Raw genomic sequence first — 27,612 nt, 5'->3', positions numbered from 1 at the left:
ACACACACACACGAACAAATGTAGGCAGCTGCACTGGTCCATTAGAAATAAAAATTCCACAGCAACACTGTTATAAAAATTTCAGATCCTCATGCATGCCGCAGAATTAAATCGCCTAATAGACCGTAATTCTGCGGTTTTGCAGCGGACCCGTCACACGTCACCGTTCCCGCCCACCTAGTAAGGGAGGCTGCTAGGCCCCGCCCACATCCCCTTCTCGCTGCGACGTCGACGCGTTCTACCTCTGTTACCGCGGCAACCAGCTGCTTCCCCCCCTCCCATTCTGACGCCAATCCGTGGCGTTCGAAGTGTTGTTATCGCGAGAGACGAGCGGGCTCGGTTTCCTTCTTTCCTCCTAACCTCCTTCGACAGCCTTTGGACCTCGAAGAGAGGGGCGTGGCTATGCAAGCGAAGTGGGCGGAGGCTTCCGGCGGGGTTTGGCACTGACGTGGAGAATCCAGGGGGAGCCTCTGGGGCTTGACAGGTAGAGGAGGCGAGGAGAAAGCCAGCAGGTGGATGCGGATGCTGAGCTCGAGGCAGGCGCTTCCGGTGAGGGGGAAAAGCAGGGCGACCCCCCTCCCCCCACCAATAATAATAATAATATCCCGCTCCTTCTTAAGGGTTTTAAAGGGGAACTCGGACGGTCCCTGTGGGAAGGAGAGCCTCGCAGTTCCCCCCCAAGCCTACCCCGTAAGGGCTGTTGTGAGGAAAAAATAGGGATGGCATCATGTAGCTATTGCTCGTTTTTGTTATTATTATTATTAACCACTGTTGGTAGTATTGTGATGTTTGGAAGAATGTGATGTTTAAATAAAATTCATTTTCTAGGCTTTTCTCACACACACACACACAAGCAATGCTAGATAAGTAAAAACTAAATTTCTCTAGCGAAAGCAGACTTCTCTCTCTGTTAGGTATATGAACCAGGCCAAAAGGTAGAGCAATACAGTCATGCCTGAGCTACAGAAAGTATCCATGCTGGGACATGAATATAGAATTCTGTGCTTAAAAAACTATGGGAGCCGTGAAATGATAAAACAAAGAAAATGGTCAGTTCTGTTATTGTACGGCATCCATTCTGTGTATTTCAGAGGAACTGCCAACCAGTCAGAGCTGATTTAGATGTTGCTTTGAATGGGATGGGGAAGCATAGTTTATGTCATGGCGCTGACATGGTACTTACCTGCAGTGAGATTTAGGTGCTCTGGAGCACTTTATTAATTTTTTAAATACTGTTTTTAGACTGCCCTACAGCCAAAGTTATCTGGGTGGTTTACAGGCATTAAAACCAACAAAAATGAACAAACAACATACAACAAGAATAATGTCACAAAGTCACAATTCACTTTAAAACAGCAGCAGCAAATCAGTTTAAAACTGAAGGCAGAGAGCTTTCAGAGGTAGCAAGTCAGGTAATGGTGGTCCCCCCCCCCCTCCTTTCCAGGTAGTTTGGAGCAGTCAGAGTCTCCCACAAGAAACCATCAATAATTTGGAACCATGTTTGCAGATTTGGACTATGACATTGAAGAGGACAAGCTGTAAGTGTCTTCTTTTTTCCTTTCTTTTTCCTCAGTAGGTTTGTATGTATGTATGTTTTTTTCAGGAAAAAATGAGCTGTTCAGGTAAGGAATTAGTACTGTCAACTTTTTGGACTGCACCCACAGAATTTGGGTTGGAAAAAAGTGGAATGAGCACCCTAAAAATAACCCTGAATATCCTTCGAGGGTTGAACTTAGAGCTAATTTGCATATGACTTGGTTTGGGGGCTTAATTCAGTTCATAAGGACATATCTCCTACTTGGGTTGGATACTATGATTTTAATTTTATGAGAGAACAGGAATGAGGGTTTGTATCTGGAAAGGAATACATGTACTGGAAGGAGAAGGTATTGTTATTACTCTTATGTATGTCAACACATAATACGATTTTCCTTTCTCTGATAATATAATTACTGTGTTTCACGTGTGTTATGTTTCTTATGTGATCATTGCTGTCCCAATATATTCTACAATATATTCCAAAAGCAGAGATGACACGTTGATGGTGGCATCAATGCAAAATTCTGTACCTCTGTTTTATTCTAGGGGGATTCCCACTGTGCCTGGGACAGTGGTCTTGAAAAAGGACTCTCAAAATCTGATTGGTATCAGCATCGGGGGAGGAGCTCAGTACTGTCCCTGCCTCTATATAGTTCAGGTTGGTGTTTTTAGGAGAGGAGTGTTTTATCCTAGGGAAAAGAAGGACAGTTAGGATTGCACTGAGGGTGAGATTGGACCACACAGTTTTGAGCATAGTGTAATTCTCAGTTTCATTGGACTTCCGCCAGCAACAGCCTTACACATAAATGCAAAAACATTGTCTCCCAATGCCTTTCTGTCTGCCACAGAGCAACTTGAGTGGCAGATTTGGCAAGTTAACTGTATTGGTCTGTTGGTCCGTTGTTATTTGCTCTTTTCCTCTTTAAAATACTTTATAGACTTCATAGACTTGTAAAGAATTATATTATTAAGTTTACTGAATTTCATGTGTGTGACCTAAAAAGAAATCCTAAGGGGAAATCTCATGGTCCTTTTTCTGTGAACATATTCAGCATTTTTCACCTGCAAGGGATGTGTCACAAGTGACAGTAAGGACATTTTCCCAGTATCTAACAAATTTGAATTTTTGACCTACACAAATGTGAAGAACAGCCATTTTTAATATGATATTAGGCTGCTTAATTTGGGTGATCCAGCAAATATGTGAGCAGATGGGTTCATGAATATGTTTTTTATTGGTCTCCAATATTAGTTTTTCACCATAGAGAAATGCAGATTCAGAGGTATCCCTCCTGTGATAATGGTGTTTCTGTAAGTCGGGGGGGGGGGGGACCCATTTGACCATGATAGTGTGTGCAACAACAACATTCATGAAATTAATGTGAGTGAAAACTCTGAGGTTTAAAGGCTTTTTATAAATAATATGAGCAAAGGGGCATGAAAACAGACGTGCTGCCATTCTGGTTCCTTACTCCCATCTTTGCCTTTTTCCTGCTTTCACCTTCACTGTGTCTTCCTCTTCAGGTATTTGATAACAGTCCTGCAGCTCAGGATGGAACTTTGGCAGCTGGTGATGAAATCACAGGTGTGAATGGGAAGTCAGTCAAAGGGAAAACCAAAGTTGAAGTGGCCAAAATGATACAGGTGGTGAAGGTGAGAGGTAGGAAGGGGTTTCTGGAATGCAAAGTGTCTATTGTTGCTTTTTAGTGGAAGCCGTCTCCCTTCCTCTCAATTGCAGAACAATAGCTCTGACTTTTCCTGTTCCAGGGAGAAGTGACGATCCATTACAACAAACTCCAGGCTGATCCGAAGCAGGGAAAGACGTTAGATATTGGTATGTTGTGCCAACCTCTCAGTCTCCCTCGTAATGCTGATGTAATAAACAGGACTGGCTTTTCTGTGGCATTTCTTTTATAATTAGCCCAGTTATGATTTCCTCTTCATTGGGCTTCTTCTGTCTGACTAGATATAATAGTATAATTGCTGTGCTATCGGCATAGAGAAATGATTCTGTTCACAGAGTGTGTTTCTTTCCTGGAATATAGTGCTGAAGAAAGTGAAGCACCGCTTGGTAGAGAACATGAGCTCAGGGACAGCAGATGCCCTGGGACTGAGCCGAGCCATCCTCTGCAACGGTAAGCAGCATTCAAGGAGGACATTCACACTTGGCCTCTGTGACTGTTTCAAGCGATGCCAAGGACCATGTTCGCATTCTCACACACTTACAAAGTGTGTGTTGTCCTGAAAGTGGCCTTCTGCATTGGTTCATAATTTTGTGGCATTGAGAGCTGGGCTAAATAATGAGATAATAATGTGAACCAGAAAGCCCTCGGTTCAAATCTCGCCTCCATCGGCAGCCTACTCTGTCTTAGCCTTAGCCCCTCGTCTGCAGTGTAGGCGTAATAATACTTCCCCTTACCTACAGGATTGCTGTAAAGATTAATGAGATAATATGTGTGAAGTACTCTAACATTTCATTGTGCGATATCACAGGCTGACAGTGAAAGTTGGCAGAAATTTGATGAACTGGAGAATCCAAATACAGTATTCTTTCTCCTGAATTTGTGAAAAGATGTGTGATTTCAGGACCCTCTCCTTCAGCTCTAGGCAGTCTTTTCCTGCACTAAAGTCTTTCTGACAACTTTTCTCTTCCTCTTTCTCACTTGCCTCGCCACTGCTCAAACTTTTGGTAGTTTGCTCTCTGGACTTCACTGCTTTGTCATTCTTCATTCTCTTTTCTAGGTGGCATGGAGAGGGTTGCCTTTCTCTGTACAGCATATATACCCGCACTTCCACCTTTGTTTGTATGTGACTTGATGCCTGTTTCGTAAATCTGTATCATGAATGCGCATTTGTGAAAGCTCTGACAATGGGAACCCTAACTAGAGGATTTCAGCTCTTATGGCATCAAACTCTCATTGTAATAATGGATTCCTACCCTTTCCCCTGGTTATCTCTCTCTCTCTCTCTCTCTTTTTGGTAGATGGGTTAGTAAAAAGACTGGAAGAGCTGGAGAGGACCGCAGAGCTATACAAAGGTAAATAGACATTTTCCTTCCTTGTTGTGAAACATAGAAAGGGGTTTGTGTTTTGGGGCTTATGTTGATCATTTATTGAAGGATTGAATGCTTTGAGAAACATATCTCACCCTCATGGCCTATAAGCTTTTAAGGTTTCAACCCAGGAGGCTACCCCTGATATATGCATAGTAGATAAGAGACAAGATTTATTTTCTTTATTAGATTTATATCCTGTTTTTCCACCATTTAAATCTTTAAGAGGGCTTGCAGAGTTTTTTCAGTGGGGACAGGTAAATTTTTCACCCTAGAACAAACCAACAGGCAACCTTATCCTATATAAGATGGTCAATAACCTTTGGGTTACCACAGTTTTTTTGCCTTGGTGTTGCTGGTAGGGCAGAGAGTAAATCCTTCCAAGAATCACTTGCATGTCCCTGCGTGCGCGCACACACACAAACCAACCCAGGAGCAGAGCAGTTAATGACATCCAGGTCAGTACTGCTCTTGCCACACAGTCTTTCCTGCAGGCAGTCTCACTGACAAGAACCAGCATAGGCTACATTTTTCTCATGGTACGAAAGGTGACGTCAGTGGAGATCCCCCCAACCACACTTGGTCTTTGTTTTCTTTTCCCAAATGCCTGCTTTGGTGCTAATGTCCTGAATTTAAAAGTAATTATATCCCACTCCATGTCCATAGTGAATGTTTTGTTTTTCCCTCTAACTCTGTCTAGGCATGACGGAACACACAAAGAGTCTCCTCAGAGCTTTCTTTGAACTTTCTCAAACTCACAGAGGTAAACATGGACCAGAAGACTTTCAGGTTGTGACCAAATCATGGCACGTGCTTCTCTGGGCAGGAAATCTCTCATCTTAGATCTTGAAAATGCTATAATTGTCATCCAAGACACTTATGAGAACTACGGGTCTTAGTGCCAGTAGTTTGTAAAGTTTGGGATTTGCTTCTCTCAAGTGTGTGTGCTGACAGGTAAAAAAAAATCCTTTTGAGCTTCTCTTCTGCTATTGGCCTGCAGAAAAGCAGTTTAAAGTGCACCTGTATCAGGTGCTCAAATCAATAGACGTGCCATTCCAAAAGATGGGCTTAGAATCTTATTTCAACCAATATGAATTGTTTGTGTCACCTGTGGACATATGCATTCGAGGCTCCACCCCTGCTTGTGCTGCTCACCAACCCTCCCCCAGCAAAAAAACCCCACCTCACACCAAAACCTACACCACCTAGACCTTGACTACCCCCCACAACTCACTAGATCAGGGGGTTTTCATAAACTGCTTGGAGGAAAGCCTTGCCAATTTCACTGGAGAGCAGGGAGCATCATGAAGCAAATGACTGAAAATGGTGGGCTTGGAGGATACCTGTTGGGTTGCAGCCAAGTCTAGTCTCAGAGCAGTATGGGCCTCCATTAAGGGTAGGTAGGTGGGGCAGTGTCTTCTGACCTTGCTGGCAGGGCTGTGGTGATATTTGAAGTAGTAAAAGCATGGTGTTTCTACTACGGTAACGATCATGAACTGAAATGAGGAAATAGTCCAGAAGCCAACAACAAGCCAAATACATCTTTTGCTATTTTTGCCCAGCATTTGGTGATGTTTTCTCGGTCATTGGTGTACGGGAGCCTCAACCAGCTGCAAGCGAAGCCTTTGTGAAATTTGCAGATGCCCATCGCAGCATTGAGAAGTTTGGAATCCGCCTTCTAAAAACTATCAAGCCGGTAAAGAAACATAGAATTGTAGAAGTTTGTAGGGTTCATCCAGTCCAATCCCTTCAATGCAGGAATCTTAGCTAAAGCATTTGTGGCAGATGGCCATACAACCTCTGCTTAAAAACCTCCAGTGAAGGGGGAGTTCATCACCTTCCAGGGAATGTCTGGGGTATTTTACAGAGACTAAGGCAACACTGCGAACCACCCTGAGACCCCCAGGTATAGGGCGGTATATAAATTCAATTAAAAATAAGAATAAATGGTTTGCAGTCTCCTTTGGAGGGCAAAAGTGAGGTGAGGCAGATAAGGCTCAATAAAAGGGGTAACAGTGTTGGATGGCAAAGGATGGCATTAGGCCAGTTGTAGTGCAGCTCTTTACTCACTGTTACGTGGGGCTTTTCATCTAGCTCTGCTTGTCTGCTCTCCACATCACCTCTCCCAGCTAGGCAGGGACACATCAAGGTCCATTAAAACAGAGGAAGCCATACATGGGGTAGTGGTGGGGGAAAGGGGGCTCATAGACCTGGAATGCCTTGAACTAAGACAGGGGAGTAGGTGGAAGTGGCAGAAGGGTGCTAATTCTACGTGGCTTTGGATCGGACCAATAACAGGAGTGGTGAGCAGAGCCTCCCTCAGATTGGCTAATAGATGTGCCACAAATGTCGCATCAGGTCCTCTTAAGTGAGAGGGAGGCTCCGTTGTGCATCAAGTGTTTTAACTATGCTGAGAGCTGACGGAAGGGTTGACATTCACAGATCACATCCACTTCTTGAGATTACTAGGCTTGTTGCATGCAGAAGAACCTTTTCTGCTCTGTTTGGTCCTACATTTTTCACCGTTCAGCCTTTCCTTACAGATGCTGACTGACCTGAACACTTACCTGAACAAGGCCATTCCTGACACAAGGCTAACTATCAAGAAGTATCTGGATGTCAAGTTTGAGTATTTGGTAAGCTGTTCATTTGTTTTTGTTAAGAATGCTCAAGAGGGTGGTCGGCATAGCCTGAAATACTGACACTAGTGGGTCCCAGGTGTTCTGGCAGTAGTGAACAAGGAGGAGCAATTACAGAAGGATCTGTTTGCTCACTCAGGCTTCCTAAATGGTAAGTCACGGAAACATTCAAAACAAGTAGACATTTCATGCAAGAGACCTACCGATGGCTTTGCCTTGCACTCCCAGGTCAGATATATCAAGCCAAGGGAAACTGGCAGCACCAGAAAACAGAACACAGCTTGTGTGATCGGATTGTAGTAGCATTCACAGCATGCTGTTGGTAGCTAGACAGGGTGCTGTTTCTTTCAGGTCTGCTCATTTTCCTGTTTTAAAATAAAAACAAGAGCTAGAAGAAGACCCAAGGGGATAGGACAAGGCCCCAGTGCAAACCAGTAGCACCATACAAATATGTACCATTCCACAGCTGCAGCGGGTATGTCTTCCTGGCAGCAATTCCATCACAGCATGAATGTTGAGACCTAAGAACTAGCTTTGAATAGGACATGTTTTCTCGTATTCAGGCGCAAATCTTAAAGGTAAAGGTAAAGGTACCCCTGCCCGTACGGGCCAGTCTTGACAGACTCTAGGGTTGTGCGCCCATCTCACTCAAGAGGCCGGGGGCCAGCGCTGTCCGGAGACACTTCCGGGTCACGTGGCCAGCGTGACATAGCTGCTCTGGCGAGCCAGAGCCGCACACGGAAACGCCGTTTACCTTCCCGCTAGTAAGCGGTCCCTATTTATCTACTTGCACCCGGGAGTGCTTTCAAACTGCTAGGTTGGCAGGCACTGGGACCAAGCAACGGGAGCGCACCCCGCCGTGGGGATTCGAACCGCTGACCTTTCGATCGGCAAGCCCTAGGCGCTGAGGCTTTTACCTACAGCGCCACCCGTGTCCCAGGCACAAATCTTACTTCTGTTTAATTTCTTTTCATTCCCTCGGCTTGGGCAATCAGTAAAGAAGAGAGGTTGTGAAATACCACCTCCTTTCTTTTTCAGGGTTTACATCTCTCTGATCTTAGTGTGTGATTTCTCCTCATTGCCAAGCCTGACCATTGAGGACGCAGCGCACTGTTACTTTTTGACACATGCGTCCATTCACTGTTTTTCTTTTTGTTTATTGACTGTGGTCTCCCTAGAATAAGTTCCTACACTAGCATGTGCCCGTTTCCCCTTCCTATGTCCAGGGAACTGTAGTTCATTAAGGATACTGGGAACTGTAATTCTATGTGGGGTAAGATTTGTTGGGTGCTTTCAATGCATGGTGTGTGCACAGCCACCAGTGGAAGAAATGTGGAACTTGGAGAAATTAGCAGTGACAGTTCTGTCCATCCCCACTTAAAAGCACATCCCAATCTGTCTGGATGGATGGATGGTAGGAGTAGTTTGTAACATTGGTTATTTCTTATTCCCTTTCAGTCTTACTGTCTCAAGGTGAAGGAGATGGATGATGAGGAATACAGCTGCATTGTGAGTACTGAGCACTAGCATGCACAGTGGTTACATCCCATCATAGTCCCATCTTTGCTTGTGGGCGCTCCTATTGCCTGCTTGTCTGCTTCCACAGACTTAAATGCAGGGGTGAGTGTACTATGCTCATGCTCACCAAAGTGGCGTTCTTCTGAATCTTGCATTGATGTGCAGATTGACACTATTTATGACAGTTCCCCCTAACTCTAAATTGTGGCTGAGGGGAAGTCAGTTTATGAACTAAGATTAGAACTTACTTCAAGCGCTGTGGTCATTTGTACCTTGCCAAGCAAGCAGCTAACAGAATGTATAGCTTTTAATGTTTGGCTGTTGGCCAGCCAGGGTTGCAGGGTTCTCAAGTGAGAAGCTTAAGTTTGGCCGGGCACATTAGGGAAGCATTTAGCCATACATGAATCCATTGCACGATTTGTGGTTGGTTGCTACATTGATGTCGTATTTTGGGCAGGCGCTGGGAGAGCCTCTCTACCGAGTCAGTACTGGGAATTACGAATACCGCTTAATCCTGCGTTGCCGCCAGGAGGCACGGACGCGCTTTGCCAAGATGCGGAAGGATGTGCTAGAAAAGATGGAGCTGCTAGACCAGAAACACGGTGAGTGGGGTTGCCTTTTCCAAAGACTAGTTTGTAGAGACTCTGATGTCTACAACTTCCGTCATCCCTGACCATTGGCCATGCTGGCTGGGGCTGATGGGAGATGGACTCCAACAACATCTGGAGGGCTGCAGGCTCCCCACCCCTGCCCTGCAGCCAATAATGTTCACCTGCCATCAAGCATGCCACTAGTTCTTACCTGAGGCTGGCTGTGTCCTTCCCCACCCTGTCTTGAAGTACACCAGCTGTTCAGCCAAATGTGCCATTGCTCCAGTGCAGGGATGGGTAACTGGGAAACCAAGATCCAGATGTTTTATGAGCCAGCAGCTGAGCCAAGATGTAAAGAACAATGTTGGTCTTCACAGGAAACACACCCAAATTCTGGACCTTTATTTCACTCTAGTTGTGACTTTTCCAGATCTCTGTGTGTGTAACACATAGAAACTTATTTGCCTGCCTTTGCTGTAGTGGGATAAGAACGTTAATGTCGCTGGAACTACAAAAGCAGAGGGATATTTCAGAGTGACTTTAGGACATCAGACATACAGTGTGGAGGGAGGTTGAATTGGAGAGGTGTCTTTGTGCTGGGGGAGCTCTCTGAGGTGAAGCTGAAAGCATAGAACACTGTGATGTGTGATTTTTTTTTAAAAAAAAACTTTTCTTTTTTTGAAAAAGTGACCTTAGAGCTTAAGGAGTGTTGAGCAGCATGAACAACTGTGTCCTTGTTTAGGAGGAAGGGTGGGGGGAGATGCACACAGGAGACCTTTTCAAAATGTTGTATCCAGTGCTTATTTTTCTAGAAAAAGAGGTGGCAGAATGCCTCCCTTGTTCTCTTAGATTGCCAATGGTGGCCCCTTGAGACGTGCCGGAACTTAGTTCCGGATGGAAAAAAAGCCCTGGTTGTATCCCATAACAACACAATAGGGTCAGGTATAATAAAATAATAAATCGCTCGGTGGTGGAGCTGCTTCCTTTTGAGACCCCTGCACCTTGAGATCTCTCCCATGTATGTCAGCTTACCTTCCTTTTGTCTATAAACAACTGCTGACTCTGCTTGGTTGAATTGATCCATTCTGGATCCTTCACTTTGCAGTGCTGTATATATTAGACCAGGAAGTCATATCCATCGAGTTCCAAAAAGCCTATTTCCAAGGGCTTGCTCTTGGTTCCACAATCTTTGGCATTTAGGCCTTTTACTTTAAACAGTAAGTAGCATTTGAACTCATAAGCCAGGCTGCTAAAAACAAGGGTTGCAGTAACTGTGAGGAATCTAAAAGTTGGGTGCCTGCTTCTTACACACATGCTGCACCACCCCATAACAGCTGTCTGTCCTCTCTTGCAGTGCAAGACATTGTGTTCCAGCTCCAGCGCTTTGTCTCGACCCTTTCCAAGTACTATGACGACTGCTACGCGGTGCTGCGGGATGCCGACGTCTTCCCCATCGAAGTGGACCTGGCACGTACCACGCTGAGCTATGGCCAGAAGGATGTCTTCACAGACGGTGCAGAGGATGAGGACGAAGAGGAAGGTTGCGGAAGCCGCGAGTGCAACAGGAAGGAGGAAGAGAATGGCGAGAAGCTCATTGACGATGCCTGAGCTCATGGACTTGATGGAGTGGGAAAACCCTTCAGAGACTGATAAATTCTATTTCTCTAGGCAACTTGTCCACATTGACTTTTTTTGTCTGTATAAGCCCAGTCGGGGAATCAAGATTCTGTTCTGGATGTGGGCAGTGGGGCGGGCCTTGTGCCGAAAGTGCTTTTGCACAATCCCTCTTTCAGAAAACCCTTTCCTCCTTCCTTGTCTCTTCCCCAAATCTTACTTCCCATCCCTGGAAGTGGCAGGAAAGAGACAACTACCTGGGAGAACACCCTTGAACCTCATCCCATGGTGGCTATCTGTGCAGAGGGATTGTGACTGAATGTGCAGGACACACACAAACACACCCTTTCATTAACTAAAATGTCAGAAATGGTTCTTGCGGTCAGCCTGGCCTCCTTGTGCATCAGCTAAGTCCAAAAACTTGTCCCCATTCCTGCTTCCCAGTGTTTGAGAAGAATGGAAGTGGATAAGTTTGGTCTCCTTCCTTCTTTCTCTTAACTTACCTTGCTGTTAGTAGGCGGGTCTTACAACATGCCCCTTCCCTACTACTAGGCATGGCTCTTATTAGACAAGAAAGGAATCAGGGTGAATGGGAGCTGGGTGAAGCCAGAACGATCAGCCTCTGAGAGACTAATCAATAAAGGGCATCGGAAGGACATCCAGGAGAATCAGTTTTTGTCTCTATCATTCTTCTCATCAGGATCAAGTCAGAATGGACCAGCAATATGGGACTTGACACTGGGGAGAGATTACCCCGGTTTACATTCCCAATCCCCACTGGTTTTAAGGATCTCACAGCCTGCCTTTTACACTATCTTGCATAGGTGCTTTGCTGCATGAAGTTTTCTAAAACTTAAGCCTTATATAGTATTTAAGAAGGTGTTAGATTTGGAAAAAAGCAAACATATCTTGGGGTGGGGGAATGATTATCCGTGGAATGAGGCCCATAGATTTGCTGAGGTTAAAGATCAAACAGCCAGTTTAAGCATTAAAGCTCTCAATTCCTACACTGCACTTTCATTACACCTACACATTTACTTTTATTCCTTTTGAAATGCTGCTTCTGAGGACAGAGAGCCTATTATGCGCCTTGACCAGTGTCCACACCCCCCTCACTCGCCCACGTGAATCTCCCGACACCAAAGGAAGAGGGGCGGGGAGAGAGTGCTTGTTTGTTTTCTGAGGAATTATTCCAATCCTGTATCATTCTGATATTTTTTAATGCAATGGAATGGCATTTTGTCCTGATTAGCAAGAGTGATCTTTTGGTAATAAAGGGGTGTTGGTTTCAGCTTAACTCTTACGTAGATTGTGCCAACTGGCAAGGAGAGAAGCTACAGAAGAGCTTAAAATTTATGACATATATGCTTTCCCCTTGGTTTTTTATTTCTATTGTGTCTTTCTCTATGACTGGCCAAGAAAAGACCATGTGGGTCCAGCGTACTCTTCAGAGCGCTTTTATGTGTTGAACTGTGTGACTAATAAAGAAAAATGTGAACTTTGTTGTCTTACCTTTTTCCTCCTGGCTTCTTAACCATTTGGCTTGTCTCTCCTTGATCCTTTTGTTCCTGGTCACAGGAAGAGACATGAAGGGCAGGCACTATTGATCAATTTTGCAGTTGGAAAGTATGGCACAGAGACCAGTGCAGTTGCAATTCTCCATATACAATGGTACCTCGGTTCTCAAACGGAATTCCATTCCTGAAGCCTGTTCGGCTTCCAAAACATTCAAAAACTGAGGCACGCCTTCCCATTGGTTGCAAGAGCTTCTTGCACTCAGCGGAAACTGCATCGCACATTCTTGTTCCAAAAAATGTTTGAAAACGGAAGCATTTCCGGGTTTTCGGCTTTCAAGAACCGAAACATATGACAACGGAGGGGTTCAGGAACCTAGGTTCCACTGTATAGGACTGTCCCTTGGCTTAAAGTTCAGATCATCCCCTTCCAGATCAGGCATTCACCTAAGGATTGCTGTGCAACACCTTTCACTGGCTTAAAAGTTACATATATATTTTTTCAAATGGAACCAATGTGCAAAGGTAGAGACCCCTGACCGTTAGGTCCGGTCGTGGACGGCTCTGGGGTTGTGGTGCTCATCTCACTTTACTGGCCGAGGGAGCTCGCATACAGCTTCCGGTTCATGTAGCCAGCATGACTAAGCCGCTTCTGGTGAAAGCAGAGCAGCACACAGAAACATCATTTACCTTCCCACCGGAGCGGTACCTATTTATCTACTTGCATTTTGACGCACTTTTGAACTGCTAGGTTGGCAGGAGCAGGGACCGAGCAACAGGAGTTCACCCTGTTGCGAGGATTCAAACCGCTGACCTTCTGATCGGCAAGCCCTAGGCTCTGTGGTTTAACCCACAGCACCACCCGCGTCCAATACTTAGCAGTTCATAAATGCTATGCAAGTGAGAAACAAGCTGTCCTAATGTCTTTTGCCATGTTGAATATGCAGCTGGCAGCAAAACTATGTGTAAGCAACAAATTAAAATGGCATGTAAGGAGCTTAGCAGAGAGTCTCTAAATCTCATTTCTTAGGAAACCCAACACGGGGTGCGGTATATGGTGGGCACCCATACATTTTCTGCACAAGGATCTGATACTGTTTGGCATCTTGAGAATCTGAACATTTTCAAGCATGTTTGCAGAGAAAATCCTGAGAGAGTATGTCTGTGTGAAGAAAGAGAGATTGGGAAATGAGATGATGGCTCTAGTAAGCAAAGGCTGTGGCTGTAGTGTTCCACACTGCCTGCACCTCTCTGAGATTTTGGACAGAACTGCTGAGACTTCTGGCCATAACATTGGTCTTTGTGAGTTGTGTGTCTAGCTGTAAACTCTACAGATGAACATGCCCACAGAGGCTAATCTGTCCTCAAGCTCATATCTCATAGCTAGCACTGTAATATCTGCAGCATTCTCTTGGCACCAGGAAGTGGAGACTGGGAGAAACCAAATATACAGATTTGTTCGTAATGACCATATCATAGCCGTAGATAGTAACGGGCTTGTGCTAGGTTGTTCGAGAAACTAACAAGCTTTTGAAAGTGTCTGACCTACTTGCATTTATTTTCATTTCTGCACGATTCTTCAGAGGTGTTTTGCCCTGAAATTACCCACTAAAATACATTTAATTTTTTCTCAGTTATTAAATGGGCTTTTGATTAATGTCGTGGTGTGCTTCATCCTGCTCAGAAGGCAGTCAAATCTGATCACAAAGCTTGTTCTGGCCACTCAGTCAATGCATCCAAGAACCTTCAGCTTGTGCGGGTCCTCGACTCCTCTCAGGGATGTCTGCAAGACCAGTAGACTGGCTACATGCTGTCAGTGTCAGTTGTCACAGAGGGAAAGGTCTGGGCTTCTTCAAGACGCAACCTACGAGTCTGGCTATGTACAAAAGCAAGCCAGCAGGAACCGCGACAATTGCAGAATGGACATCCCCACTGTCTTGCTTGGATGTAAGGGAGCGTCCTCTTGACCCTTGCAGTTAAGGCGGTGAAAAGCCCACCACATGGGCACAACATTGCTGCTGCTCATGCTGCTCTTAGAAGCTCTTAAACAGGGGTAGGCAAACTAAGGCCCAGGGGCCAGATCCAGCCCAATCACCTCCTCAATCCAGCCCACGGACGGTCCAGCAATCAGCGTGTTTTTACATGAGTAAAATGTGTCCTTTTATTGAAAATGCATCTCTGGGTTATTTGTGGGGCATAGGAATTCGTTCATTTTTATTTATTTTTCAAAATACAGTCTGGCCTCCCACAAGGTCTGAGGGACAGTGGACCGGCCCCCTGCTGAAAAAGTTTGCTGACCCCTGCTCTTAAAGGAAAAAGAAACCTTGTAAAGGCACCATGTGATGAAAGCTTCAGTCACCTAGGCTACCATGTGCTATTTAGTTATTGCAGGAATAATTCGATCTGCTGCACTTCATGGCTTGTTAAAAACGAGCTCGTCGCTCTCTTCCTAGCTTCAAAACACTTTTTGTGTTGGGGGGAAGGGAGACTTCATCATGATATTTTTTCTGAGTGCCCACATGGCCCAGTGGCACACTCTTCCTCATACTGAGTCTGCCGACCATTGCATTTAGTGTCTGAGCCTTCTGTGATGTAACAGTTCCTCTAAGGTGCTGCCCTGGGGCACCTGAGGTCAGGATGCTGAGGCAACCGGAAGGAAGGGATTTGGCAGAGGGTGTCTCTGGGAGACCTGGGAGTAAAGCAGATTAAATGTGATTTAGGCATGCCCAAGGAGGTAGCTTTCCTCCAGAAATCCAGGTCTTTAATGACCTCAGCAGCCCTTAGCCTAATTTGTTTGCTGCTCAAGTGCATGCTTTCATTTCAGCCTCTTGGCTGCTGTTTGCTGGTCACTGCTAACATTGGTTCCTTTATGTAAGGGGGGCGGGCGTGGAATTACAGCTTGTGCAACATTGCTGGGAGTGGATTATCCCTCAAGACATGGGGGTGTCTTCCTTGAGACCGCAGATACTTCTGTTAAGGAATTACCTGTGTGGGATGATTACCACAGAGTAACAAACATGCTTTAAATTCAGATGCGAATGTAACAGTCATGTACCAGTAGATGCTGTTTTCAAGCAGCAGCACTCTGAAGGACAAATGTTCCCACTAAATGTAAGAAGGGAAAATAAAAAAATAAATGCAACCCTCATAAACTGAGTTTACCGTGACAAGATGCTTAAGGGACCGCCAGCTAGTTTTGTTCTGGGTCCCCTTTCTAATTTCCTTTCTTCTCTTCACCCTGATTGTTTTCAGCCATTTTGGGAAGGGGGTACCGGTACAAAATACTTCAAAAATATCAGGCAGACTTCTGTGGCACCTGCCATTCTAGGTTTGTTTTGCACAGTTCATGAGATTTGGTTATTTGTACACGTTTTAAGGAAAGTGAGATGCAAGCAAGGACTCCACACAAGACTGCTCTGAAGCTATTGGGTCAATAATATTTACAAGATAGCAAATTACGCATGGCCAGTCCACATAATTAAGCAACAGTTCTTCTAACAAAAACTGTTCGTACAAAACTTCCTTAGAAGTTATACGTTACTGCCTGTATTGAAGTATCATCCTGACAGGTTTGTGCAGAGGTCATAAGACAGCATTCTGCTGTTATCTTGCACTTTCCGGTGCAATGCCCCATCCCTTTTCTTATCTGCCTTTTTGTGGTTAAAAAAATGACAGAGTGGTTGCACTCGAAGGTGTCGGATGGCAACCAAATCTGGAGGAAATAAATAGCCCATCTGGAAATGCTGCCACGTTAAAATAATATTTACATTGGGGGTTGTGGTTTGCAGTCTGCTGCTTTTTGTGCCCTCAATTTGGCTGAAGAGATCCTGTTGCCAGGAGCTGCGAAATTGCAAGTGATGTCCTTTCAGGAAGGGCACAGCTGTAATGCAAGAGGTACAGCATAGTTATGAATCCGACCCAGTATGCTTATCAAAGCCAAAGCAACGTATTTTTCGCTCCATAAGATGCAACTGACCATAAGAGGCACCTAGTTTCTAGAGGAGGAAAACAATTAAAAAAAAAATCTGAATGAAACAGTGAGTGTATGATTTTTGTGGTTCATGCTGTGGCCACAGACATGATATGTGATTTGACGGTGAGTTTGGGGTAGCCCAATGCAAAAATCCTGAAAATCCATGTGGATCCGTGCTTTGTAATCATGTTTTTGCACCATTGCGGCCCCATGAAACAGTGGATGCGTGATTTTTTTGGTGCAGGCGGTAGCTATGAACATGCTATGTGATCTGATGGTGAATTTGGGGTGACCCAACGCAAAAATCCTGAGGATCCATTTGCTTTTATCTCCCCCTTCCCAGGCAGCCTCCTTTATTGCTAGAGTCCCTTATCTTCCTCCCGGTCGCTTGCCAATCAGCTGCTCAGTGGCTTTGTTTCAACACCCCCTTCCCTCTTTCTAAAAAAAAAAAAAAAAAAAGCATGATCTGCTTTTTGCCCCTGGGCAATTTGGCTCCAGGGCCCACGCATTCGTTCCATAAGACGCACAGACATTTTCCCTTACTTATTAGGAGGGGAAAAGTGTGCCTTATGTGGCGAAAAATACGTAAAGCTGCGTTAAGGACTGGCTGAATTTCCAGGATTGCCTGGAAATGAGTTGGAATCAGGCAGGTTTAGGATGTTGTGGTAGCTGCTGCAGCAGCAGAGATTGTGCCACATTATGCTGTTGTTTGGAGATGCAAATTAGTAGCACTGGGCTGCCAAAAATGAAGGACTTGTCTGTGACTGAATCTTTGCACACACACACACACACACAAGCTTTCAATTTCCAAAGGGTAATTCTTCCAGTAGAATGGAAGGTAAAGCAAATTCTGAATTGGCATACAAAACAGCACAAATATAGGGCATTACTCATGGGTGCTTAGTATTTCTACCTCTGGCTACAGAAAGGCTACAAGCAGCCCTGCTGGGTAAAGAACAAAGGATAGATTTATGTATTAAAGGCAGGCTCAGAAGATGCATCCACTTTTTCTTAACCCCTGCCCAGACTCCTGTGACCATCTCATACTATGCAATAAAAGGAAAGGCTTTTTTGTTTATAGATGATGGATGCTGCTTGGTTTGGCCTCTTTCCAGCCACAAAGCTTTCCCACCAGAGGAGGACAGTAGCACAGTGGGGCAGAGGCTTTGAAGTTAAAAGTAGCTAGAGCTATCCTGGCCTGCGGCAATCCCTGGCCAATGGAATAGGCTGGCCATACTGCAAAAAGAATAACAAGGTTTCTTTCCCTTTAGGAGCTTTGAAAGAGCGCAACAACCAACAGGTACCGTTTTTCCTGCTGTAGCAACACTGAAGAACTTTTACCTGCCGTAGAACACCTTAAAGGGACAGAAGCCCTGTTGTGGATAGAACACTAAGGGTGCATTTTTTGCCAAAAAAAAAATAAAATAGAAGGCATTTTCCTCTCATTAGGGCTACATTAGAGGGCTGAGCTAATGGCATGACTTACCTGAAATGTTTGCATTGAACATTTACTTGGCATCCCTGAAAGCGTAATCATTCTACCGTCTTCCATCCCTGTTTTAGGCCAGAGGGGAAAACCCTCTCTCGTTACACAGTCTGGTCTACATAGCAGCCACCTGACGTCCACTTAGGACTGGTGGAAGCTTCTTTTTCCAACAGAAATGTGGCCAATAGTTGGCATCTCCTTAGCTACATACCTTCTCTCTCGTTGAAGATTTGGCACACAGCCAGTCTTTCAAAATGGATATATGACTTTCCGATCTATATGGTACTCCTCTCCCCATTCTACATACGGAAACTGTTAAAGGCTCTTCTTGCAGAAGGTCGCAAGCTGACATCTCTAGGTAGAACTGGGAGAGACCTTGGTCTGAAACTCTGGAGAGCAGCTGCCAGTCAGTGCAGACAATACTGACTGAAGTGGACCCAAGAGTTTGACTCAGCATAAGGCAGCTTGCTATGTTCCTAATATGCTCTACACTTTTGACAAAACTGGGAAAACCATTTCGAAGGGTAAGGATTACAATGTGATGGCCTCCTTTGCTGAGCTCTGGATTAGTAGAGGTAGCTTAGAAAAAGGTATCAAAGATAGACTGATCATTAAAATCTCCTAATTTAAGTGTTTGTCAGTACATGGGGGACAACCCCCCGCTGTGTTGAAAAGCATTACATAATTCTGCAAGCCATTCAGGGGAGCCCTGTGGCTTGTATTCCTTCAAATTTCCATTCACAGTATAGTGGAACCTCAGTTTTCGAACTTAATCTGTTCCGGAAAACCATTCGACTTCCGAAACATATGAAAACCGAAGCATGCATTTCCAGAAGCAATTACGTCTGGAAAACTCAATGCGGAAACCACATGGCATGTTTGGCTTCCAAAAAGCATTAAAAAATAGAAGCATTTACTTCCAGATTTTCAGCATTCGAAAGCTGAAACGTTCAACTTCTGAGACGCTCAAAAACCAAGGTACCACTGTACCATTGTGCCTTTACACATATAAACATCACTATTCTTGAGACTCGGTCTATCTCATCCCAGCATCCAGAAACATCCGTTTTCCATATACGCTCCTCCTTAGGTTGGACCAGACCCCATACAATAGCAACATTGTCTCTTGTTCATCAAAGCTGAGCTCCACATAGCTAAAAACTGTCTCTTTCCACTGTCTGGTCAGCATCGCAGCCCCCCGGTACCAAAGCTACACCCTCCCCTTCCGGCCTGCCGGCTCCATCCACGTTCCTGTTCTCTGCAATGTGGTTCACTGCATCACCCCCTGCATTGTTAATGTTGCGGGAGAGGTGGTGATTGTCTCCAGGGTGGTCCTCTGCTTCCGGGACATCTGATTCTGCTTCCTCTGTTTCACTGCCACCTCCGCCTGCAGGAGGGTTCTCTGGCTGAGAGTTCTTCTTTTCCTTCCTGCTCAGGCAGCAGTAAGAAGCCACAGCCAGGAACAGAGATGACAACACAACCTCTGAGCCAGCCAGGTAGAAGATAACCTCGTATTTCTTGAGCGCATCCACCAATCGTCCTGGGATTTTTTAAAAAGAGAAACAGAGAGAGCATAGCATATCTTTATTATAGCAACCTCCCACAATTTCATGTTGATGCCATATGAAAGCACTTCCTCAGAAACTGGAATCTGTGCTGCTTGAAAGCTCACAAAATGTAGACATCAAGGCAGAAAATGGTACCCACAGTCAGTATATTTTTCCCCTCTCCTTAGTTCCATGCATTCCCCTGCCTGGTCACTGAAGCAGCAGAGGTGGTAGGATACAACTATGGAAGGAACAGGATGAGCACGTTGTTTCTTTAAGGCAGGGGTAGCTGACTTGTGGCTTCCCAATGGCCCACGATGATGGAAGCTGCCATCCAACATCTCAAGGGCCACATGTTATCCACCCCAACTTTGTTTGGAGGTGAATCTGGGCTGGCCTGTACGCACACAGCTCACAAGCCTCACTTCTAAGTCTTACTCCCCCAAGTTTCTAGTGCTTAACTCTGTTCTCATTGCTGCTTCAGGGTTCAGTTAATGGTGATGTTAGGTAGCCCATAGGGCTAGCAAGAAGAGGGACTGTGTGCTTGTGGAAGAAAAGCAACAAAGGGAGAGTGATGCTGAGGGTTGCAAAGGTAGGGATCAGGGCCCTTGGGCCACCCTGGAACAACACACTTGGCAATAAATATGCTTTGCCACCACGTAGTATATTAAATGAACCAATGGGGACTTCATAGTACTTTAAGATATATGTGTGTAAGAGGTGGAGGGGAGTCAGAATGAAAAAGGGTTTAGAGAAAAATAAGATGGCTGTGTCACTTACTCCCAACACTGTCAGTCATCCCTATTTAAGCCAGCCAAGAAACACACAGAAACTGGGAGGACAGGCAGGCAGGAATGTGTGCTTTCCATAGTAAGTTGCCTGTTCTTCTTCAGAGAGCCCATGTGCATAGTAAAATGTCAAGTGGGATCTACCTGCAAACTGGAGATGTCCTATCCTGTGAAATAAACCAGTATTCTGGCATGATAAGAAGCCACCATGTTAGATCAGGTTGGCTGGAGAGAGAACAGAATCCCTAAGGTATTTGCAAGCTATTTCAGCAGGAATATTGGCATTTCCAGGAGAAACACATGGTTAAGGTGTTGCGGCACCTTCACGTGGCCAAATCTCCTAAGAAGCCACACACCCCTGACCTGACAGCCAGTGTGATGGTTACAGGGTCAGTCTAGGATCAGGGAAACCTGAGTTCAAATCTCTACTCAGCTGTGAAGTCCACTAGGTGGTCTTGGGCTAGCCCTTATTTCAGCCTAACCTACCTTAAAGGATTGTTGTGCAAATAAAATGGGAGACGATCAGGCATGAACTCCCTAGAAGAAGTGAGCTAAAAATTTAATAAAAACTAAACCCCCAAACCCTGGCTCCTAACCACAAATATACTGAGACTCATCAGTGGGATGGGATAGCTTTCTGCACATGTTCAAATGCACCCTGCTCTTTATTATTACTTTTATGAAGTTTTTGTCTTTTGGGGTTGTGCTCTTTCATGGAAGCCCCACCCGCAATTAAGCTCTGCAGAAATGAGTGCAGGTAACAGGTGCCCAAGACTTACCTGCAGTGGGTGGTCCGATGAGCACAGCAAAGGCCTCAATGAGCAGCACAAGCCCGATGGCGCTGGAGAACTTCTGGGACCCAATGATGGCCATGAGGACTTCAAACTGCAGGGCCCCCACCATCCCGTAGGAGATGCCAAAGAAAATGCAGAAAATGACAAGGGCCGTGTAATCGGTGGCCCTGGCGCTGAAGATATCTGTCAGGCCATTGAAGAGCATAGCGAAGCTGAACAAGTAGGTCACGTGGGGCCGCACCCGCTTCAGCCCAGCAAGCACCCCGCAGGATGGGCGGGCAAAGATGTCTATGAAACCAATGATGGACAGGAGGAAAGCGGCCTCTTTGTCTGGCACTCCTGAGTCCTTGGCATAGTTGACTAGCAATATGGTGGGCACAAAGAGACCTAAGACCATGATGAACTTGGCAATGGCGTAAATGACGAAACCCCGGTTTTTAAAGATGGAAAAATCCAACAGCTTCTTCCCTTTCTTGGGCTTCTTCTTCTTCTTGGCTTTGTTTGACTTCTTGGCGCTGTCCGTGGTGCTGACAGCCTCTTCAGCCCTTCCTCCCATGGGCAGCATTTCTTTGGCTTCATATTTGTCCTGGGCTTCCTCTCCTTTCTTCTTCCTGTTCAGTTCCAGGGGTCTCATGACTGCTCCGCAGGTGCAGCAGTTAAGCAGGAGCCCCCCCATGATGAGGAATCCCCCTCGCCAGCCAAACTTCTCCAGCAAGACTTGGCCCAGTGGAGAGAGGGCTGAAAGGAAGACGGGACTCCCGGCTGCAGCGAGCCCATTGGCCAGAGGTCTGCGCTTGTCAAAGTAGGAACCTAACATGATCAGAGAAGGCTGAAAGTTCAGAGCCATGCCTAAACCTGTGGGGTATAAAGGGATTTGTGAGTAATAGGTGAGAAAAGAGGGTTGTGGCTTTAAGAGATGTACAGTGGTACCTTGGGTTACAGACGCTTCAGGTTACGAGATTTCGGGTTACGCACTGCGCCGAACCCAGAAGTACTGGAACGGGTTACTTCCGGGTTTCGGCACTCATGCATGCGAAGAGGCACTAAATTGTGCTTTGCGCATGCGCAGAAGCACCGGATCTCGACCTGCACATGCACAGACGTGGCACTGCGGGTTGCGAATGGTGTGGGTTGCGAACGTGCTTCTAGCACGGATCACGTTCGTAACCCAAGGTTCCACTGTATAGGTTTCAAGATCCTGATTTATCAACTGAGGTCCTCATTGCACAGCCAGTTCCTGAATATAGAATTTATCCATGCAATTTATAACACTTCAGAGTTATTTCAGACTATTGTTTGAAGTTATATGTCATGAAGACAGTACCTCTTGATTGGGCTCCACTCAATCACAGAATATGCAAAGCAAACACAGAAGCCTAGCTGATATCACCAATGATGCTCACAAGGAGCCCAAAGGAGCCCAAGAGGTGCATTTAGCATCACGTGTGTGAAAATGCTGCGAGCATTATGTTCTTTCCTCCCTTTTGCACTTTCACACCACTCTGACAATTTCTCATGCCATCTCTCACTTCCAGATGCATTCCCACGTGGCACTGCTTTCCACCCAGCCCCCTTGCCCAACGCTAACCTGTCAGCACACCAGCCGTCAGGTACAGCTCAATAATGTTGGTGGTGAAGGAGGCTAGAATCATCCCAGAGGAAGCCAGGAGCCCCCCAACAAGCATCACAGGCCGGCACCCAAACTGGTTCACCAAAATGCTGCTCACAGGCCCTGCAGAGAATCAAAGAAACACGAAAGGGAGGAAAGGCCTGGGTTAAATAAAAAGGGGAGGAAAAAGTGAAGCAACGTGTGCTTTCCTGTCACCATGTGATTGGCTGCATTATTATGAGTAGAAGAAACGTCTGCCATCCTTAAGAACAAGGGTGGAGGAACTTTTTTTCCTGTTGAAGGTGACATTCCCTTGTGAGTAATCTGTTGTGAGCCACATGCCAGTGCTGGGCAGGGGCAGATCAAATGCTGGTGGAGTTTTCAGCACTGCAGGATTATCTAGCTCACTCTCTAGGCCACTACATAGGGACACGGGTGGCGCTGTGGTCTAAACCACTGAGCTTCTTGGGCTTGCCAATCAGAAGGTTGGCGGGGTGAGCTCCCGTTGTTCTGTCCCAACTCCTGCCTACCTAGCAGTTCGAAAGCACACCAGCACAAGTAGATAAATAGGTACCACTGTGGTGGGAAGGTAAATGGCGTTTCCGTGCGCTCTGGTTTCTGTCACAGTGTCCTGTTGCACCAGAAGCAGTTTAGTCATGTTGGCCACATGACCCGGAAAGCTGCCTGTGGACAAATGCCGGCTCCCTCAGCCTGAAAGTGAGATGAGTGCCGCACCCCATAGTTGCCTTTGACTGGACTTAACCGTCCAAGTGTCCTTTAACTTTTTTGCCTTTATCTAGGCCACCACAGCTCTCTCCCTGCTTTCTTCTCTCTTTCCATCTCTCCATCCATTTCAGGTTTCTCCCTCAGTCCCTCCTCCATAAACACAGCTCCAAAGTGATTGAAGAAGAGTTTGAATTTGATGTCCCGCTTTATCACTACCCAAAGGAGTCTCAAAGCGGCTAACATTCTCCTTTCCCTTCCTCCCCCACAACAAACACTCTGTGAGGTGAGTGGGGCTGAGAGACTTCAAAGAAGTGTGACTGGCCCAAGGTCACCCAGCAGCTGCATGTGGAGGAGCGGAGACACGAACCCGGTTCACCAGAATACGAGTCTATCACTCTTAACCACTACACCACACTGGCTTTGCAGGGAGATTGCCCCAACCATCTCAGCTCCTTCCGCTTCCTTTTTCTCCTCTCTCTGGGGTCTCCCACTGCCAACACACACACACAGTGTGCTGACAGACTCCTAGGCTCGTCATGCGGCTGCTGCATCTCCTTCTCCTCTCTACATACACTATACTGAAGAGAAAGTGATTCCCAGAGGGGTGGTCCAGGAGTAGGCAAGAGTAGGCACACAACATCCACAGGGCCATATGCCATAGGTCCTGTGGTACCAATCAGGGTGGGCAGAATCTGTCAGAGGAGGAGGAAGAAGATAGTCCCAATGATGGAGATGGGGGAAGCCTGAGTAGCAAGTTGGGAGAGGTCTTAGCTCTGGGATTGCTGGACATCATTTAAGGGGGTAGAGAACCATGTGGGCCAGTAAGGTTTTCATGATAGTTGGAGAGACTGGCATCTAGTCATTGGGGCAGCTGAACTAGAGGTGGAAGGGAACTGGCCAGACAGACTTAATCTTGTTGTTGAGGATGCACTGTCATCTGCACCAGCACAAACAGACCCAGCCCACTCCCCAAATCGCACCGCCACAAGCTCAGTCATCTTGCTTGGGAGAAGAACTGCATGAATGTCTGGAAGATGCTCTCTGGCACTGTTATACTTCATAGGCAAACAGGAAAGTAGCCGCGCACCTCAGACTTCTGACTGCTGGCTATTTGGCTGCAAGCCTTTTGTTCTCTGCCCCAGCCATTGGCATTGCAATGTGCAAAGCAATGTCAAAGAATACTTGCCAACATTCAACCACAGCAACACAAGAAAGTTTACTCAATTAGTTATTTGCTTTCCCGCCCTCCAGATCTGGGGGCCAGAAATGCTGTGGACTGCAGGGCTCTGGGGCACCAGGGCAGCTGAAGTTATAGGAATCCAGGAGGGGAGCTGGTGAAAGCTCACTCTGCTCAGAATAGCGGCAGACTGTTGGTGGGAAGGTGGTTAAGGAAGCCACTCACAATAAAACAGTGAGATCCTTGGCTAGATCTTTGCTTTCATGGCTGTGTATATTTTATCAGCACAGACAAGGAAGTGTTTCATGGGACAGAGTTGTGGGATCCTTACCTGTTCCATACAGCATAGCCAGCATGATAGATGAGATCCAAGCTGTGTCACTATAGCCCACATGGAAGTCATGCATCAGCTGCTTGAAATATATGCTCACTGCCTTTGGAAAGGCATAGGAAAAGCCAGTGATGACAAAGCAACCAAACAGTACTATCCAGCCCCAGCCACCATCTGGAGGCTTTGCTCTTTCTGGCAGGTGGCCGTCCTCAGCATGGCCCTTCCCCATTGGTCAACCAGGGGAGGAACCCAAAGGCGAGCGAGATGAGTGGTGCTGCAGGAACAGAAGAGAACAGAGGATGCAGATACAGACAAGCAGCTCTCATTGTCTCCCTTCAGCCTCGTTTCTGTTCATGTGCTTCCCCTCCCTCTTTAAATCTGAACTAGGGCAATAACTATGTCTGAAGGCAAACTCATGAGTGCTGCTCAACAAGGCAATAGCTGCAGTAAATAAATACTGCAGCATCAAAATGCAGCATAAAGCAATAGGAACTAAAGACGATTAATTAAGACTAAAATGCAACTGAAACATAATTTAAAATTCAGTTCAGATGTAAGAGGCCCAGTTTGTGAAACAAATTGCTTGAAAGGCCTGGGTGAGTAAAAGGATACTTCCCCTTTCTTTGAAAATCCATACAGATGGCACCAGCTGAACCTCTCTGAGAAGGCTATACCATAACTGGGGTACCACTACTGAAAGGGGCCTCTTCCTGTTCCTTACCTACTTGGCTTCATTTGCAGGATCACTCAGAACAGGGCCTCTGAAGCAGATCTTAATATTCAGTCCATATATAAGGGGGAAGTCACTCTTTCAGGGAATCTGGTCTCAAGCCACTTAGGTTTAAATCTCAATTCAACATCAATAATACAACCAAAAAACCAATGAATTGTTGTATAACATATAGGACCTCTTCGATTTTTTGAGGGAGCTGGGTATGTTTAGCCTGGGGAGAAAGGCAACTGAGAGGAGATATGATAGCCATCTTCAAATATCTCAAACCTATTTCCTCCTGCTCTGGAGGGTAGGGCTTGATCCAGTGGATTCAATTAACAAGAAAGGAGATTCTGACTAAACATCAGAAGGAACTTTCTGATGGTAAGAGCTGTTCAACAGTGGAATGGACTTCCTCAGAAGGTGGTGGACTCTCCTTCATTAGAAGTTTTTAAGCAGAGGTTAGATGGCCATCTGTCATGGATACTTTAGTTGAGATTCCTGCATTGCAGGGGTAGGACTAGATGGTCCTCAGGGTCCCTTCCAACTCTACAATTCTATGATTCTATAATACTTTCAAGGAAACAGCAAGAAGCAAAGAACTGGCATTTCTGGCACAGCTACTTCCTCTGGACAATCAGGAGACATAGCAACGTATCTCCAGCTTGGAGCCGGAATATCTAGGCTCTGACACTTTCTCTTTCCCCCTTGAGTTTACAGGCTTGTTTATTCCCCTCTGGTCCTTGGATTTCCTCTCCCACTCTTTGTCTAGCTTTAAATGTTAAAGTACCATGATCTGTGGTGTGATTAAAAACCATTAATACCATCTTTTGCTGAAGGCTCTGCATGCTGCTGTAATGCAGAAAACAATGGCCCCTTCTTCTGAAAGACCTTAAACGCAGACAAATAGGCCAAAAGTTGTGACCAAGAGCACAAATTAAGCAATTATTGAGTGAGTGCATGCCAGACAGATTATTTGCCTGTGTGCAATTGCTATGGTTGAGTACAAAAGTGTGGGTGTAAACAGGGGATTGGAAGGGGGCAGTGGAGGTGTCTCAAAGCCTTAAGCTGGTCAAGAATGTCTATGTAAGTTTGCTACCCCCTCCGCAACTTTTCCAGTGCAACAACACATGACCTTTGTGACACTGAGCATGCTGGCAATGGGGAGGTTATTATAGCATTAGCATCAGGAGGCCATGCTGCCAGATCCTGTGGCGCTTCAGTGGCTGTGGCAACACCAACAGTGTCTCGCAGTACCGTAACTACCGTGGTACCTTATCTGTACCCAAGAGGGAGATGTGTACAGCTTATGCCCATTGCAGGGAAACTCCAGGTACTTCCCAGGCACTGGGCTGCACCAGCACCTGTGGGATCAGCACTGGGCAAGTGCTCTTATGCTGTGTTATCTCTGGGGTTATAAGAAGCCATATTTTCCACTTCACTCTCTATTTATCGCATGCAGCTGTGTTTCCATTCTGTTGCAGTTCGTCTTCCACCTATCATGACGTTATTCAGCTCACTGTCCACTACGGTGAAATTAAGTAACTCACGTAATTTATGTAACTAATTACATTTTTTTTTTGTAATTACATTAGCATTGCATTATTCCACCCTATTCACTTCAGTGCAAAGGAAATAGAATGCGAATGGAGGGACGGGGAAACCTGACATCTGCAGACTGAAAGCACCACCAGCAGCCAATGCTGATCATATTCCTGGGATTTATTTCCATTCTGGACATGGGACAAACAGTAAGTAAGCATGGGCAATTTCTGCTCTCGTTTCTATTTTTCGCTAGTAATCTCTGGCATCCCTAGTTGTCTCTGGAGGAGAGCCAACACAGCAATACCGATAGAAGCTGCTGCACTGGGACTGGGACTTTCAATCCCGGTTTCTGCACTAGATGTCAATGTAATGCTCAGGGCCAGTCCTACCATGAGGCAGAGTGAGGCAGCCACCTCAGGCAGCAAATATTAATGAGCAGGAAAGAACAGTGCGTGCCT

At 45.9% G+C, this 27,612-nt stretch overlaps 2 protein-coding genes across 4 annotated transcripts; one reads left to right on the top strand and one right to left on the bottom strand.

Annotated features, from left to right (window-relative positions):
- Positions 1-378: 378 nt before the first annotated feature.
- On the top strand, positions 379-12,454 carry PICK1 (protein interacting with PRKCA 1). Of its 3 annotated transcripts, none has more exons than XM_028746853.2 (13): positions 379-484; positions 1,445-1,538; positions 2,086-2,197; positions 3,064-3,192; positions 3,307-3,373; positions 3,585-3,674; positions 4,523-4,576; positions 5,292-5,354; positions 6,154-6,287; positions 7,135-7,227; positions 8,689-8,739; positions 9,206-9,350; positions 10,693-12,454. In XM_028746853.2, the coding sequence occupies exons 2-13, from the start codon at positions 1,498-1,500 to the stop codon at positions 10,944-10,946; spliced, it is 1,233 nt and encodes a 410-aa protein (XP_028602686.1). In that variant the 5' UTR covers positions 379-484; positions 1,445-1,497; the 3' UTR covers positions 10,947-12,454. The 3 variants fall into 3 exon arrangements, with proteins under 3 accessions (XP_028602686.1, XP_028602685.1, XP_028602684.1); XM_028746852.2 differs by having other exon boundaries at positions 387-549; positions 1,449-1,538; XM_028746851.2 differs by having other exon boundaries at positions 388-549.
- Positions 12,455-17,234: 4,780 nt separating this feature from the next.
- On the bottom strand, positions 17,235-25,167 carry SLC16A8 (solute carrier family 16 member 8). The gene is made up of 4 exons (XM_077934972.1): positions 24,898-25,167; positions 22,643-22,786; positions 21,040-21,909; positions 17,235-19,465 (listed from the first exon to the last, which is right to left on the bottom strand). The coding sequence occupies exons 1-4, from the start codon at positions 25,124-25,126 to the stop codon at positions 19,080-19,082; spliced, it is 1,629 nt and encodes a 542-aa protein (XP_077791098.1). The 5' UTR covers positions 25,127-25,167; the 3' UTR covers positions 17,235-19,079.
- Positions 25,168-27,612: the final 2,445 nt, after the last annotated feature.

Source organism: Podarcis muralis, chromosome 10 (genome assembly GCF_964188315.1).
Source record: "Podarcis muralis chromosome 10, rPodMur119.hap1.1, whole genome shotgun sequence".
NCBI lineage: Eukaryota > Metazoa > Chordata > Lepidosauria > Squamata > Lacertidae > Podarcis > Podarcis muralis.
This window is presented reverse-complemented; position numbering and strand designations above follow the sequence as displayed.

Coding starts and splice junctions, on each gene's coding strand:
- SLC16A8 (XM_077934972.1), bottom strand. CDS start 25,126: ATGGGGAAGGGCCATGCTGAGGACGGCCACCTGCCAGAAAGAGCAAAG. Junction 22,787..24,897: donor GGCTATGCTGTATGGAACAG/GTAAGGATCCCA, acceptor GATTCTCTGCAG/GGCCTGTGAGCAGCATTTTG. Junction 19,466..21,039: donor CATCGGACCACCCACTGCAG/GTAAGTCTTGGG, acceptor AAAAAATCCCAG/GACGATTGGTGGATGCGCTC.
- PICK1 (XM_028746853.2), top strand. CDS start 1,498: ATGTTTGCAGATTTGGACTATGACATTGAAGAGGACAAGCT. Junction 2,198..3,063: donor CCTGCCTCTATATAGTTCAG/GTTGGTGTTTTT, acceptor CTTCCTCTTCAG/GTATTTGATAACAGTCCTGC. Junction 7,228..8,688: donor ATGTCAAGTTTGAGTATTTG/GTAAGCTGTTCA, acceptor ATTCCCTTTCAG/TCTTACTGTCTCAAGGTGAA.